The sequence below is a fragment of the Haliotis cracherodii genome, unplaced genomic scaffold (assembly GCF_022045235.1).
Source record: "Haliotis cracherodii isolate W230 unplaced genomic scaffold, xgHalCrac1.p SCAF_44, whole genome shotgun sequence".
NCBI classification, from domain to species: domain Eukaryota; kingdom Metazoa; phylum Mollusca; class Gastropoda; order Lepetellida; family Haliotidae; genus Haliotis; species Haliotis cracherodii.
The window spans coordinates 725,073-742,753 of record NW_027266302.1 but is presented as its reverse complement, the minus strand read 5'-3'; the positions used below and the strand labels follow the sequence as shown (position 1 = coordinate 742,753).

General features: G+C 40.1%; 1 protein-coding gene across 3 annotated transcripts in view; it reads right to left on the bottom strand.

Annotated features, from left to right (window-relative positions):
- Positions 1-3,920: 3,920 nt before the first annotated feature.
- LOC139441758 (ATP-dependent RNA helicase DHX33-like) overlaps positions 3,921-17,681 on the bottom strand; it is a 61,522-nt gene continuing 47,761 nt past the window's right edge. For all 3 annotated transcript variants that reach the window (XM_071222536.1, XM_071222537.1, XM_071222538.1), the window contains 4 exons: positions 15,447-15,580; positions 9,299-9,365; positions 7,034-7,143; positions 3,921-4,535 (listed from right to left, as the gene is read on the bottom strand). In XM_071222536.1, the coding sequence (XP_071078637.1) occupies positions 4,448-4,535; positions 7,034-7,143; positions 9,299-9,365; positions 15,447-15,580 (399 nt within the window). In that variant the 3' untranslated portion in view covers positions 3,921-4,447. The remainder of the gene's footprint in view (positions 4,536-7,033; positions 7,144-9,298; positions 9,366-15,446; positions 15,581-17,681) is intronic.

Here is a 17,681-nt window from a genome sequence, read left to right as displayed (position 1 = left end):
TTCTCCAATTTGAGCACTAAGGTGGTCGTAACTTCCATTCCCTAACATAGACTAACGACAGTTGTAGCACTGGCTGTTCAGAACTGGGTTTTGAACCCTGGGCCATTGTGATAAAGCTGGAGTATTGCGGACTGCACCATCAAACATTCTGGATGAGTTCAGGCTGTCTTCCTCAAACCTATTCCATCAAGGGATTGTTGTAGTACTGTTTGACATCAACTTATATCACTTACCCACACAAAAATCTTAGGGAAAACCAAACAAGCATGGATGGCAAACACATGAGCCATATCTGAATCTGATGAGCCATGCTGATCCACCTGATCCTGTAAGAGGTGACTAACGGGATCGGGTGGTCAGACTCGCTGACTTGGTTGATGCATGTCATCGTATCCCAGTTGTGTGGAGCAACGCTCATGATGTCAATCAATGGATTTTCTGGTCCAGACTGGATTATTTACAGACCCCGCCATATAGCTATAATTTTGCTGAGTGCGGGGTTAAACAACAAACAAACAAACATAACAGTTTGAGAATGTTAACCAACATGAAAAATGTAATTTGCTTTTCAAAGAAACCTGAATTTGTCTTGATTCAAACATTCAAAGAAATATATTTCCACGTCTTGAAATATTTCCCTAAAATGTTGGTACCTACCAATCATGATCAGGAAAGTGTACCAAACTCAAAAAAAATTTGGTCCAGGTACCTGGAAATACAGCTGGGAAACTTCACAAAGCAACACACCTCTCCAACTACAACTATAAATGTCATATGAAAGAACCTATTTGCATACCTCATATTCTTGACATTTTAAATTTCTAACATTTAAATTAACAGTTGATTAATTTGAAATGTACGATAACATTTAAGGGAGGTGTTACACATTAATGTACAAGCAACCACTGTACGGATACAAGGAGAAAATCACCTATGCAAACGTCCTATATTGAGTATTTCTAAGATAATGAAATCACTGGTCTAAAATTGCTCTCTCAACCTGTAGATCATTGATGCTTGACCAAAAAAAGACAGAAATAACATATGTTTATCTCCCAACAATGTGATCTTAAACAGTTGTGGTAATGTTGTTGCTTGTAAGTGAACTATGGAATGCTATTTCCCTAAAACATGTAGACTAGTGATGTCACTCCCATGAAATTTTCAATTTGCCAACTGGGGAAAACTGCTCAGGTCAGCGTCGTTGATGACATTGCTGCAACATCTGCAGGAGACGTGTCACAGATCTTATCTCCTCGTAGAGAGCTTCCAGTCAGCAACAACCTCGGAATGTGAACAGCCACACAAAAAAATAATATCCTATCTTGGATCTGTGGGTAGAACTGCTGGTGACTTTTTCCTGCTATGATTACACAACAGAATCTAGAGACCAACAGTGATGCCAATTTCACAGGGGCAGCTGTTATATGTCAGAGATGTTTAATTCAAAAAGATTAAAGTTTTGATAAAATTGGGCATCTGAAGTATGAATTTGAAGCAAAACTGGGTCGACAAACTTCTGGAAGAAACATTAAGAATCAAGATTTGGCAAGGATCTCTGTCACTTGCCTGCAGATTCCTCCTGTAAGGCTCATCAGTGCAGATGGGTTGGGGTGCATACATGCTGTGTCTAGTGGAACAAAGTACCGCCTCAACTCCCTCAGATTACAAACAACACAAGCTGCATTGTAGCCTATTCCAGATTAATCATAAATCCAATCTTCAGCCTGCAACTATCTTTCTTCAATGTGTTAATTTTACTTCCATCATCAAGAATGGACCTTGTACAGTTTACCTGTGTGACGGAAATTTATTTTGCCATCTCGGTAGTTTGACCACTACATCAACGTGGCCTGTACAGCAACCAGCTTGCCCCAGCCAGTAGTGCTGGCAACAACCTGGGGGTATATTGACACGCTCAGTCACTGCTGCTAGTTCCTCCTCGGCAAAAACATCAATCTAGATACTACTCCTCCCCACCAGTCAGTGTGGGAATGAGGGCGCCATTTCACAAAGCGATCATAGCGCTATGACTGTTGTAAGTATAAGTTGAAGAATGGGAGTTACATTCACCTCAGCACTAACATTGCATTGTGGCACAGGGCCCTGATCCCAAGATTAGTGAGTGAGTGTGTATTGTTTTATGCCGCTTTTAGCAATATTCCAGCAATATCGCGGCACGGGGTACAAGAAATGGGCTTCACACATTGTCAGTGAATCAAACCTGGGTCTTCAGCGTGACGAGCGAACGCTTTAACCTCTAGGCTACCGACACCCCGATCCCAAGATTGGTCTCATAGTCTCATAGTGGAGCCTAATCCGACCAATCCTAGAGGAAGAAAGTTGGGAATAGGATCTAACTCTTGTATGTGACATGTCATAGTATGCCAACTTAACTGTGCTGCTGAACTTTACATAATGGTGATGAGTGAGTGAGTGAGTATGGTTTTACGCCGCTTTTAGCAATATTCCAGCAATATCACGGCGGGGGACACCAGAAATGGGCTTCACACATTGTACCCATGTCGGGAATCGAACCCGAGTCTTCGGCGTGACGAGCGAACGCTTTAACCACTAGGCTACCCGACCGCCCCTATAATGGTGATGAGACAAGTCAACTGCAACTTGAATCACTCTGTGATACTGACAGGCCACAATATCCCGACCAGCTGCATAGCTGAGGCAACTTTAAGAGGAGACTTTGGATAAGTCCTTGCTGACTTGGTTGAAGCATGTCATCGATCCCAATTGCGTGGATTGATGCTCATGATATCAATCACTGGATTGTCTGGTCCAGATTCGATATTTACATACCCCCGTCATATAGCTAGAATATTGCTGAGTTTGGCGTAAAACAACAAACAAACAAACCAACTTTGGATAAGTCTGTTTTGGATGGGCTCGACCTTGGGGTCACATGACAAATTACCATAGTTTAGCCAATCAGAATAATATTTACCACATTCTGTCACTTACATATATAGTACTCTAACAAAGTTAAGGACTGCCCGATTCTGTTACATTACTATAGTTAATTTGTCATGCCACGCGTAGCACAGTATACTATCATATTTTAATATTTATATATACACATGAACAGAATTTCAATAGATGTAGCAAACATCATAACTGACAACATAAATTCACTACATTCCTCAAAAAAAAATTGTCTTCTGTGACAAACAGATTCTACATCACACAAGTTACATCAACCATTTTTTATAAGATTGCCTATCCACATTTCTTCAAATATTCAAAATATTCAAAATTAATAAGAACAAAAAGTCAAGATGTTCTTGCCAAAATCAGGGAGACCCTATGGATGCAAAAACCATAGCAGAAAATCTCAAGGACAACACTCCCCTTTACTTTCTAATACTGATTACATATTGCATCTCATTATTGAAATTGTAGCTCATATTTTATCATCGTCCAATCACATCCACAATTTCCTTTCTTTCCAAAGCCCACTGAGCAATAATCTATTTATCTTGAATCTGATATTTATGCATGGGTTATCAATTATGCTTGTAGAAACTGCATGTCTGTTTAATAGCTTCCTTGCCCAGATGTTCAGCAGAAAGTTGGGCTCCCATGAAGACAGCGTCTCAGCGTTGATCATTTTATCATATGACCCTTGACTCTGTAAAACTAGGGACCACAAAGTCTGAAATAATTATAACACAACACGTCCCAAGTCAACCTTCAGATTAAAAGTTACAGCAATTTCATTTCGCCTCCTAGCTTCCGGTCGTATGTTGGCTAATTTTTAAACATAAAAAATGGTTGCTAAATTGTCCAAATAATTTACAAACTTCTTTTACCACTAGTGACATTATACACATCATTAGTAATTAAAATATGATCAAAATACAAACATTTCATGTATACATGGTTTATTTACATATATACAACACACAATGGCAACTCGACCTTTTAGTAACATGCTACAGCTAATGTTGAACATATTACACTAACATACTCTTCATAAATAGCATAGGTATCCCTGAAACCTAGTTCCACCGACAGGCAAGTCATTCCATCTTCATTATTTATCTCAATAGGAATATTGTTACATCAAAAACTTTTACTCCTTAGCAATTTGAAAATATTTACATGATGTAAAGGTATACTCAAAAATCTATTTCTTCACTCCTTTTTTGATAACGTTATGTGTGTATCATCTTACATGAGATATCATCCAACAGAGGATGGATGCATTGGTCGTATTTCCCCCATCCCCTGTCTCTGGCTAGTCTTGACATCATTTAGTATGCATATAATCTTTCATGATAATCCAGCCCACAGAAGGTATTCCCCATGTTACCCTCCCCTCCCCAATCCCATCTCACTCTGCCTATCTCTCAGTATCATCAGCCAGTCACAGGTGTACCATCCCGGTACATCATGGTCGTATCACATCCTCGTATCCCCCACATGGCATGTATTATGTTACGGAGGCGGCAGCAGCTTTCTTCTTGAAGAGGACAGGTGCTGCCTCAGACAGCCAATCAGGATCAACTACAGTCAGATCTCTGGAAACACAGAGGCACATATGTTACCTTCCTGATTGCAATGATGTCATAAAATATGTAATATTGTGCAATATATGCCATGTCATGCCAGCGGACAAGAAGAATGGTCTTCACACAATGTGCCCACGTAGGGAATCAAACCTGGGTATTCAGCATGAGCGAACACTGCTACCATTAGGATACCATTCGCAAGATGGTTAAGATTGCAGGTTACATATGTCAAATACTAGTGGTTGTGTTTACTAGAGTTCTGTGCAACACATACTTCTCTAACCTGGAATAAATCACCTCTGGATTCCCCCATGCTGGCCTTCACCCAAACACACACATAAACAATCACAGATCTATGTTTTTAACAGAGATGTTTACAACAAGATCATTTACAGGAAACTGGTCTGGTTCAAATTTACTTAGTTGCATAAATGTCAATATATTTATAAAAGACCTACAAAATAATCCATCTATACCAAGAGAGCATCTTCTATCTCAGAGCCCTCTAATAACGATCATACGCTGCACTAAAGCATATAATTAACAAAACATGTTGGGAGTTTTTATCCTGTCCATTGAGTACGGGGTCATGCATGTGCTGCACACTGTCTGACAATGTTCATACCTGCACAGAGGACCTCAGTCCTGCACTATGACTTCAATATCTGCCTTACTTAATTGTAGTCTTAAAACCATCCCAATGATAACAACTGGCAGGTCAAGTTGTACTCCACATGATGAAATCTGTATTAGATTATTTGTTTAAAGCAAGAAACTGATTGTGTAATAAAGTTTCAAGAGATGCTAGTCTTGTGCTGTCTCCACATTGCATCGACTGAGGTTATTTCTCACAGGGAAAGAGCTGTGCTTCAAGATAAACCCTGGTTCCCAGCATCAGAGACCGCTCGTCTCCCACAACACACGATGATGTTGTTTTTCTGTGTATTAACACTATACCCACATCTTCAGACGCTATCGATTTTATTCACCAAACTGTCATCCAACACCCCAACATGTGTCAGAAGATGAAAGTTCGGTTATCATGATTACCAACAAAAAGCATGAAATAAATCCTTTTCCTGTGAAATCTGCTGCAATGTCTGCAAGACTCTGTCAGCTATTATCAAGGTGTGTCTTATCATAGATACTACCAGCAGCTAGTTAGTCACAAAGTTACTTCCCATGGCACTACCGATCTCGGAGGTACCGACGATGCCTGTGGGACAGACTATCCCCAGTTCAAGATGTCCTGACAAGAGATATAGCTCCGTGAATGCTACAGTCAGGTAAAGATAGACATGCCTCTAAAAACAGGTATAAGAAGATGAGCTTGGTTGGCCTAGAGCACATGGCTTGGAAACTAAATGTCAACATTCATCATGCACAAGTGCCTTATTTCTGCGATCATCTACTTGTGAGGACCAGAATGAATGTGTAGTCTGCTATCAACTTTTGATGTATTTAGTTATCTTGTCAATTTTTAAAGCTTGAGAATTAATCAAAATATTATTTACACCATGAAAACATTTTCAAAAGAGATTCTCAGGCAGTGAGTGCACATGAAATACATAATATTTTAAATGCAAAAATGTCTTGCCAGGACATAAGAAATATCATTTTTTATCTGAACATTAAACAGCACTGACAAAATTCACATGAATCATAAACACAGACATAATTTCATAACACTTTAAATTTTTTTTTAATCAAACCTACACAGGGCATCTGCATAAGCTGCCTCAGCCCACACGTGAGTGTATCACAGCATACCGCAACAGCCAATTATTACCCAGCTCCGGTCTGTCTAAATGTGGCTGGGGGGGGGGGGGGCAAGATCTATGGCCAGGGGAGACTCATGAGGCAGAGAGGCGTGGCCGACTTGTTGACTACGCACCTCTACCTGCTATTGACATAAACATGTGTTTACACTCCCCAACACCCACCTCCTTGCCCATAAGGTTATCTATTAGACAGGTGCATATCTGTAAAATATTGGGAAAACTTTTCCACATTTGCATGCATGTCAGTATATTATTTCAAAATGTCTTTCATATTATCATTCATATAATCATTAATATTAACATTCATATTAACATTTATATTAACGCTCATATTAACATTAATATCAACCCTCATATTAACATTCGTATTAACGTTCATATTAACATTCATATTAATATTCATATTAACGCTCATATTCACGTTCATATTCACGTTCATATTAACATTCATATTAACATTCATATTCACATTCATATTAACATTCATATTAACGCTCATATTAACATTCATATCAACGTTCATATTAACATTCATATCAACGTTCATATTAACACTCATATTAACATTCATATCAACGTTCATATTAACATTCATATCAACGTTCATATTAACATTCATATTAACATTCATATCAACGTTATATCACTGTTCATATTAACGTTCATATTAACATTGATATTAATGTTCAAGGTGATGTGGTCGGTCTCTCTCAGGTCTGCACGTACCTCATGTAGCACTTGGAAGTCTGAACCAGCTCATTATACAGGACATAGGCAGGCTTGCACTGGAACAGTGCGGAGGACGGATGGATGGACACAGTCTTCCTCACTGACAGCTGGAATAAAGGTGGCAACATCACAGCATCAGACAAACATCTTTCATACAAAAAGAATGTATTTGTGTAGAATCTCCTGCTACCATGCAATCCTGTAGTCCTCACATCAAGTGAGTTTGGTTTTAATGGACACTGTGGTTCTATATAGTGGACATTGTGAGGCTCTATATAGTGGACACTGTGAGGCTCTATATAGTGAACACTGTGAGACTCTATATAATGGACACTGGCTCTATATAATGGACACTGTGAGGCTCTATATAATGGACACTGTGAGGCTCTATATAATGGACACTGTGAGGCTCTATATAATGGACATTGTAAGGCTCTATATAGTGGACACTGTGAGGCTCTATATAGTGAACACTGTGAGACTCTAAATAATGGACACTGTGGCTCTATGTTATGGACACTGGCTCTATCTAATGGACACTGTGAGGCTCTATATAATGGACACTGTGAGGCTCTATATAGTGGACACTGTGAGGCTCTATATAGTGGACACAGCAGTGTTGGGGCTCTATATAGTGGACACTGCAGGGTTGGGGCTCTATATAGTGGACACTGCAGAGTTGGGGCTTTATATAGTGGACACTGCAGGGTTGGGGCTCTATATAGTGGACACAGGAGTGTTGGGGCTCTATATAGTGGACACTGCAGGGTTAGAGCTCTATATAGTGGACACAGGAGTGTTGGGGCTCTATATAGTGGACACTGCAGGGTTGGGGCTCTATATATAGTGGACACTGCAGGGTTGGGGCTCTATATTGTGGACACTGTGAGGCTCTATATAGTGGACACTGCAGGGTTGGGGCTCTATATAGTGGACACTGCAGAGTTGGGGCTTTATATAGTGGACACTGCAGGGTTGGGGCTCTATTTAGTGGACACAGGAGTGTTGGGGCTCTATATAGTGGACACTGCAGGGTTAGGGCTCTATATAGTGGACACTGCAGGGTTGGGGCTCTATATAGTGGACACTGCAGAGTTGGGGCTTTATATAGTGGACACTGCAGGGTTGGGGCTCTATATAGTGGACACAGGAGTGTTGGGGCTCTATATAGTGGACACTGCAGGGTTAGAGCTCTATATAGTGGACACAGGAGTGTTGGGGCTCTATATAGTGGACACTGCAGGGTTGGGGCTCTATATATAGTGGACACTGCAGGGTTGGGGCTCTATATTGTGGACACTGTGAGGCTCTATATAGTGGACACTGCAGAGTTGGGGCTTTATATAGTGGACACTGCAGGGTTGGGGCTCTATTTAGTGGACACAGGAGTGTTGGGGCTCTATATAGTGGACACTGCAGGGTTAGGGCTCTATATAGTGGACACTGCAGGGTTGGGGCTCTATATATAGTGGACACTGCAGGGTTGGGGCTCTATATTGTGGACACTGTGAGGCTCTATATAGTGGACACTGCAGGGTTGGGGCTCTATATAGTGGACACAGGAGTGTTGGGGCTCTATATAGTGGACACTGTGAGGCTCTATATAGTGGACACTGCAGGGTTGGGGCTCTATATACTGGACACAGGAGTGTTGGGGCTCTATATAGTGGACACTACAGGGTTGAGGCTCTATATAGTGGACACTGCAGGGTTGGGACTCTATATAGTGGACACAGGAGTGTTGGGGCTCTATATAGTGGACACTGCAGGGTTGAGGCTCTATATTGTGGACACTGTGAGGCTCTATATAATGGACACTGTGGCTCTATATAGTGGACACTGCAGGGTTGGGGCTCTATATAGTGGACACAAGGAGTGTTGGGGCTCTATAGTTTGGACACTGCAGGGTTGGGGCTCTATATTGTGGACTGCAGGGTTGAGGCTCTATATAGTGGACACTGCAGGGTTGGGGCTCTATATTGTGGAAACTGTGAGGCTCTATATAATGGACACTGTGGCTCTATATAGTGGACACTGCAGGGCTGTGGCTCTATATAGTGGACACAGGAGTGTTGGGGCTCTATATAGTGGACACAGGAGTGTTGGGGCTCTATAGTGTGGACACTGCAGGGTTGGGGCTCTATATTGTGGACACTGCAGGGTTGGGGCTCTATATAGTGGACACTGCAGGGTTGGGGCTCTATATAGGGGACACTGCAGGGTTGGGGCTCTATATTGTGGACAATGCCTTCAGTCACTTACAGTGATGTAGTCGCCAGTCCTCTGCAGCTCAGCAGCGTTCATGAAGAAACCCGTGGACAGGCACCGTCTGTGGAGTACAGCAGTAACATAGACTCACATGCAACATTTCACCTAAACAGTACTCCTCCGACAAGGTCATTAACTGGACCTGATTTAACTTGGTGGGTAGTCAATGGAGTGTGAATGAATGTTGTTTTATGATGCAAGCTGTATCAGATGGTTAGACATATCATTTTTAGCATAAACAACAATCGACGTCATCTGGTAACAATTACACAGTATCAGCCAGGCCACACTTTGTAACCATCCAATCCTCAATGTAAGTCAACTCTGATGAAATGCATGGATTAATGGGAACCTATTCTCCCCTGGAATATTAACGGGTTAAGTCAGTCAAGAAAGCTGAACGTGAACATTTACAAAACAAGACATCACTCAATAAACACAGCACATGGTCATGAACAATACCATGAACAATGGCAGACATTGTTTATTGTTACGCAACAAAATAAACGTAATGTTTTCACAATCCTAGCTAATGTCTTGTAAATAATCACAACTCTTAGCATTGTTCCCTAAAAAAAATTGCATTAAATCTGATAATAATCAGTTAAAGTTACAATTCCTTTAACATGGTCAGGGAAAAACATTTGGTGGAAAAACAATTCTATCATCAGCAAAACCTCCGGAAAAATAGTAACAAAACTTTCATTCCAAATGGCAGTGAAAGCCAGCATCATTGACTTCACAAAGTCTGAAGAATTCTTTCAAATACTACAAGGTAAAACCACAATGAAATCAAAGAATCAGTCGCGACTGTTTTCACACGTCTGCCTCTTCAGCAACACCTGGCACCTGATCATCTTCCATGTTGCCTTTGCTGTGGTCTATTTCCAGCAGGCTGACATACAGACAGACAGCAGGATATGCAGACCCCACGTTTTACCTTGCCATCACTTCTGGCTGTCAGGGAGTTGCACTTGACCCCAACACAACAACAACATGGCTGTACTGGCTACTTCATATTTACATAGGTGCTCGAAAGACAGGAGACCTGCGTCACTCCAACTTACCCCCTCAACTTCGTCAAGCAGGAAAATACATTACATTCATTACATAGGTGGTTAAAAGTGCCTATAAATGGTAGTTAAGTTACATAAGGCCATCAAAATAAAGTGAGAGAAAAGCCTGAAGTGCTTCGGGTAGCTTTGGGGAAACGGATGAGTGGGTATGGTGCTGACCAACCACGAGTAGAGTCAGGGCAAGTCTGGGATTCACACCCATGATCATAGGATCCTGACTAAGGGAAGCAACTCTGCATAGTGAGTTGTGGTGCCACAATGCTCAAGTTGAAAGTAGTCACAGAACCTGTAGAAGTGACTTGGTTTTGGAAGGTTTTCCTAATATCCATCACAAGGCTACAGGGACTGGAATGAGGCTAGCATTTCAAGCACTGCACACTTTGTACAAGAGTCTGAACCATGGAAGCCCAGCATATTGGTGACATTTGTCTGTGCTGGTGTGTGGGTGTGCGTGAGTGGAGGAACTTGTAAGGTGTATTTTATGTAAGGAAGGTGCTAGTTTAGCATGGCAGCTCTTCATGCACACTTGTATTGACTTAATTTGAAAATGAGTTAAATTAACAACTGTTACACATGTTAAAGATTTCACATGTCATATTCTTTAGGTGACTCCTGCAGAGACAATGGGCATTTGTTGAATTCATGAAAGTGACCTTGACAATACTGAGCCATTACGTATATGGGACAAGAGTAGGCAAGTGAGTCAGACTGTTTAACGCCCCTTTTAGAATTGCAGAACATCCAAATGAACTTCACACAGTTTACCCATGTAGGGAATCAAACCTGGGTCTTTGACGGGACGGGGCAATGGCTTAACCACTAGACTACCTCACTGGCCTTATTTGCAGTATAAATTTCATGAATGTTTTATATTGTATCAAACATGTTATATCCTCTAAGGGGAAAGTTGTCAGCATACTAAGACTGGGAGATCAGTGGTTCAATCCCTGGGGGTGTCATACCAACAGACAAAAGATGGTACTTGTTGTTTCCCTGACTGGCGATCGGTATTAATAGGATTAAATAGGGACTGGTCAGCTTGTAGTCAGTATACAGTGTGTGAGTGGGCTATCCATGTTAAACTGTGGCATGGTATCACAGTGGCCCTGGAATAGTACAAGCAGCCACACATAAGACACATGCATGTTGCTATATAACTGCAATAAACTTGAACGTGACATTAAACCCCATTTCACCTCGCCTCATCTCAAAGCATACAAAACATTAAAACACCCGTCAAGGGAACACAGTGCAAGCAATACGTATTCTCAGCTCCCTCAGAAGTACACAACTCATCTTGAAGATTACAAATGATGATCTTAAAAGACCTTTTTTTTAACCTTTTCATAAATAATAACTGAATATCAAGCATCTTAATGACACCAAAAACCTATAGCAAGACGTAAGTGGAAAGGCCGTAAACTCTTAAACCTGTACAAGTATTTTTTCATGTGCCTCAAAGATCCTAACTTTTTCTGATTCTGGTCAACAGAACCTCTTGCTGTGACGTGTGTTTTCAAATACTTCAAACACTGCACACACCTTCCCAAACACACACCGAACTTGATACCATTGTAATGAGCATGCTCATCAACTCTGACCTTTAGGACAACCAACAGTTGGTCGAATTGGCGGTTTGCCGTCCCTCACAACAACGCCCGCCAAAATAACATGCTCAAAATAAAGAGAGAAAGGTTGGGTCTTACGTCACACACTCACGATTGTGAGCAGAAGTCAGGTGAGAGAATGGGTTTTTGTGCTTTACTGTACAAGTTGCACATTTCTCTATCAGAAGGTCCTCGTTTGTTTTCCCCAGTGGCAACAAGGATAGAACAGGAGCAATGTGGATGCCGTCAGCTGATCACCACTTGCCCAACAGCCTGGCATCCATTACAAGAATGCTGATTCCACTACCATAATTCTACTACAGAACAGAAAATACCCATCACATCCATAGAAAAACCATATGGAAATTAAGTATGAAAGTCATAGGGTTCCTATCGGAACCCTAAAATTAAGATTAAGTGTTCAGGGGTCTCCGTTTGACTTGCAAAGGCAATAATTATTAGTACAAATCCTAATTTCTAGATTATATAAATAATAAAAGCAAGTTGTCCCCATAAATGACAGTAGTTCTGTCGTCTTATGTAGACTTGCCTATAATAAAGATAGACTTACTATACATACATGAACTTATCTTTCAGTACAGCCTTGGAGCAAGGCTAGGTCTCTGAATTCAAATACAATCAAAGGAATCATCACAAATACTAGGGCCCCTCAAACAGTAATAAATAAATGTGACTAAAATAACATCCTCTTCCTATTAATTCACTTCAGTCATGTCTTATATTGTAAAAGATATTTCTATAAAAAGGTTTCTTTTATATCTTAATGAAGAAACAAATACCTTCAGTGCTTGTATGTTCAGTGGTCTTACATTTTAGAATATCTACGGTAATCACTGCATTACCAGGAATAGGTTACAGAGTTAAAGGGAGCTTACTGCAGTCACAGATACTAACAAGGTGGTGGTAATACATGCTTGATAAGATAAATGTATATATATCACACAGAGAGAGGCAACATTACCAGGGTGATGATATACCAACAATACATCACATCTCTGTGTATGATAACACTACTCGGGGACGCTCGAGTTGTCCGCTAGGGGAAAGCCAGGGAGAAGGCTTATTATACAATGATTTATTATTCTTATTATACAATGATTTATTATTCTTATTATACAATGATTTATCATTCTTATTATCCAATGATTTATTATTCTTATTATACAATGATTTATCATTCTTATTATACAATGATTTATCATTCTTATTATACAATGATTTATTATACAATGATTTATTATTCTTATTGTACAAAGATTATATTATTCTTATGGTACAAAGATATATTATTCTTATTGTACAAACATATATCATTCTTATTGTACAAAGATAAATCATTCTTATTGTACAAAGATATATGATTCTCATTGTACAAAGATATATTATTCTCATTGTACAAAGATATATTATTCTTATTGTACAAAGATATATTATTCTAATTATCAATGATTTATTATTCTTACAATTCAGACAGATCAAATCTGTTACAGAGTAGGTTAGAAAAACAGATCAATTTGCTGGAAAATCAAAATGTACAAACTAGATCCTCCTGAATCGCCCCGCCATGTTGATGTCCTACTGAGGGTTCTGTACCGTCACCTGCCTCGTCTGTGCAGACAGTTGGTGGCACTGATACTGTTAGTTAGGGGGGAATCTCCAGACACCCACCAAGGATATGTCTCCCGTGCTAAAGTCAGTTGTCACTGAGACAGACTTTTTATTGGTTTATAGGCTGGGGAAAAAATAGATGAAGAAAGACCTCTTTCCTGTTCTCATAAAATTGATCAGATTCTTTTGCTTTGTTTTTCAAGCAGTCTTTCAGGGAAGAGCGATCATCTTATAATATTCTTATTGTTATGACATTACATTTTGATAACAACGGTGAGCAAATAATTTTTTTTGCTGGTTCAGAGAATTTGTCTTGTTTATACAATATTGGTGGTAGGAACTTATTTTAGTCATAAAATGGATATGTCTATGGTCAAAATATAAGTTTAACAAAAGTCTCAATTAACTTTCTGAATGTCCTGAATGCCATTTTCCCACCTCAATGTCTGCACAATGACCTGTCATACTGAAGGGCTGTAACTCCTATCAGTCTATAGCACTTCAAACTTTGCAATAAACACTTCAAAAATGTATTTCGTATTCCCCATGAATCCTCTTCCCAACACAAACTAACCTGAGTGATATATCATGTTAGCTATTTTTTATACCATTAAGAGTTGATGGTGTAAAAAGAATATCAGAAATGTCATCTTAATTCTATTTTCATTTTGCTACTTTTCACGTCTGAACAAATATAAAATTAATTGTCTAAAGCATTTGGTACAGCAGTTTCTGAGATGTATCATTCCTGGCATGAACAAATCTGAATTCCACTGTCTTACTTCACAGGACTGCAATATTTCAGATTCATAAACCTTGTGATTTCATTGAAGATTTATAAATATTTTCACTGGTCATATTTTTTCATTTAAAGAGGAAAGGGTTTTCCCTTAAAGCCATGAACGAATCTCAGTCCTATTATGATGATAGACATCCTCTTGCAGATTCAGTCTCATCTAATCCACTCAATGATACTCTTGTGTTCAGTCAGTTCTCCAGGGTCACGATAAATAATGAACAAATTAGGGCTGGGACGAGTCCAAGTTTACTATCAGGTCACCCGACCCCCTATTCCTCCACCAGTGGGTACTCACTGTAGGTCTCTAGAGATGGCTACAAAATGAGTGAGTGAGTGAGTACGGTTTTACGCCGCTTTTATTTCCAGCAATATCATGGCGGGCGACACCAGAAATGAGCTTCACACATTGTACCCATGTCGGGAATTGAACCCGGGTCTTCGGCGTAACGAGCAAACGCTTAAACCAGTAGGCTACCCGACCGCCCCTGGCTACAAAATGACCAATTGAGAATTGTTTCACCGGAGCTCTGGTAAAATCTATTAAGATATATGTATATAACGATCTGATCATGCCTACACTGATGTTGACTAAAGCTTTATCTTGACTCAAAGATATGATGGTCAGAATGAATGCTGCATAGTCAGAAAGAAATGTGAACATTAGCGACTAGTTGTGTGACCATGGAGTCTTATTGTTATTGTCATTAAACAGTAAATCACGTGATAACCACGGGTCCAGGTAGTCCTGTGGGTACCCGGTTCCTAGTCAGGACTCACCCGACCTGACTACCCGAGTTACCCATCCCAGCCCTAGAACATACCCTATCAATTCTATGAATAAAAGCACTAGACATTTACAAGTCACACTGAGTCAGTCTGGACAATTGTTCCGCTATGTCATGGTGACATGCCCCCATCTGTGATACAGGTGCAGTGCTCCCTGTTCATTAGCCAGTTGAAGAGTCCAGCAATAATAAGCATATCATACACAGGAAATACACCATCATTATGAACGAATTAAACCCCCTCACCTAATGGCGGTGGTGTCCTGTCCACATGACTGTATCGGTAGTTGTTGACGCTGCACGATGTCACGCAGCTGCCGCCGCACCTCCAGCGCCGTCTTCATGTTGCGCATGTTGATGAAGTTCTCCCGACACCAATCCTGCAGCAGAAGACAGTTGGAGAATGAAAACACTGCGTCCCCATCTGTTGCCTAAATAGCCAGCAGATTCAAGCGTCATGCGTAGCTACATCTTTTTAATGTTTGTTCAAAGCAGATATCCAAATTCTTCAAACTCTCTTCAACATGCACCCCGGGCCCAGAGAGAATGTGGCAGCTGATCTTGCAATGATTCACAACAAACAGTTCAAACCCGCACAATAAGTTCACATGCTCTCCAAGGTCTATAAGCATCAGTCTTGTCATCCCTTGCTCTTTTTATTTGCTGAAAGTCACCTTTGTATTTATTCCTCAAATCTGGAGGGAGAACAAAGTTTTCCTGGAATTGAACAGGGAGACTGACATACACATGGATGGTTAACTCTTATCATTACCTGTCAAGACATCTAACGATCTTGACTTGCTGGCACCATTTTGCAAAACTCCATACAAGACAAATGAAAACCTTAATAAACCTACTACCACTTCTGCCTGTAGTATTATAGGTATTTTGCTATCTCATAGTAACCTTGTGAGAGGAACTACTTTTAAGTAAGACCTGCTGAATGGTTTTACATTTGAAATTTAAGACCTGCTTGGAGGTTTTACAGTTGAATTGTATATACCGATATAAAATATGCATCGTACGTTGATTTTGTAACTGGCTAAAATGTCACAATTTATTCACATGAAAATTCCATGAATCGAACCTACAATCTCACATATCATGATCAGTATTGTTACCCACTGTTTTCCAAATAAGCCATGGGTGTTCAATCAAACATGTCATGACTTCAGTTGTCTGCATGCTTCATGTGGTCTTTCTCTCGCTGTCATCAAATTGTTATATACCGTGACTAGTTTATTGTTTCACTAAAAGGTATCCTGGTGTTTCTTATTCTTTCCAGTATTTCTTGCATTTAGATGGATCATAAGTTATTCATAACACTCTTCGGCTTTGGTTGAAAAAGTATGACGTACGAATATTACGTCCACTTTGCTTCCCGTTCACTCAAGATCTTTGTATTTACTGACACCAAATTGTTCACCATTAATTCTGTAATGGTAAAATGGAGTAACCATACTGTGTTTACAATGTACAGCTATGTTTCCTGTACATTTGACATTTCAGTTGTGCCCCCAAACTAACTACTGGATGGTGAAGAAGCCTTCACCAGACTTTCCCCAGCATGTAACAAGCTTCATGAAGACTTCACCCTAACAAGACCATGCATGTCAGCCCTCATCATGTAGATGGACAGCATATGGACTGGGTTAACTGATGCTTGGGGCACTTAATCACACTTTAACCTCCACAGCACAGGGGATAGCAACATTAAGAGGCAACAACAGGTAGGATCTTTAATGAATGTGTGGGCTGAAGAAACACAGAGATTGACTCAAACAGTATCTTGTGTGTTCTGATCTAAAACAGATGCTACTCTGCTAATAGTTGACAACTGCTCATGTATTAAAAAATGTTAACAGTCCAGGTTTTATGGGCAGAAAATCCCATGTACAGGCTCTGTTTCTACAACTCTTGCAGAAATCAAAGTCCTTCACAGATAGCAGGAAGGAAACAGGCCCTAATCACGACCACCTGGCACATCAATAGATATAAGGTGTCAGGAAAACACTATCTGCTAAACAAACAGCATGTACCGAGCCAAGTAATGAGACTTATGACAAAAAAATAAGAAATCTATCAATGTAGACAACAGTGCAGGAAAAAGTCGAGATTACTAAATGCCTGTGACATATTCTGTGTCTTCTACGCCACATAACATGTGTTCTTATGCCGAAGAGTGAAAGAAGTGATGTCTGTTGATGGATCACACACAATGTTTGTGCAGTAGGTCGTCTACACACATTCATATCTGCCAGTTACAAAGCAAGGCCAACAGAAGACCTGTCAAAAAGATGTTTCATAGTTCAACAAGCGACACACATCCATGGTAGAACTCATGCAGGATCTTGGGCATACATTGCATATTGCTAGATCTTACAATACTCAACTTTAGCAGTTCATTTTGTAATAGATCATATAAAATACAGAACTGGTATGTACTGTAAACAGCTTTATTTCTGCGCCGTTAAAATATTG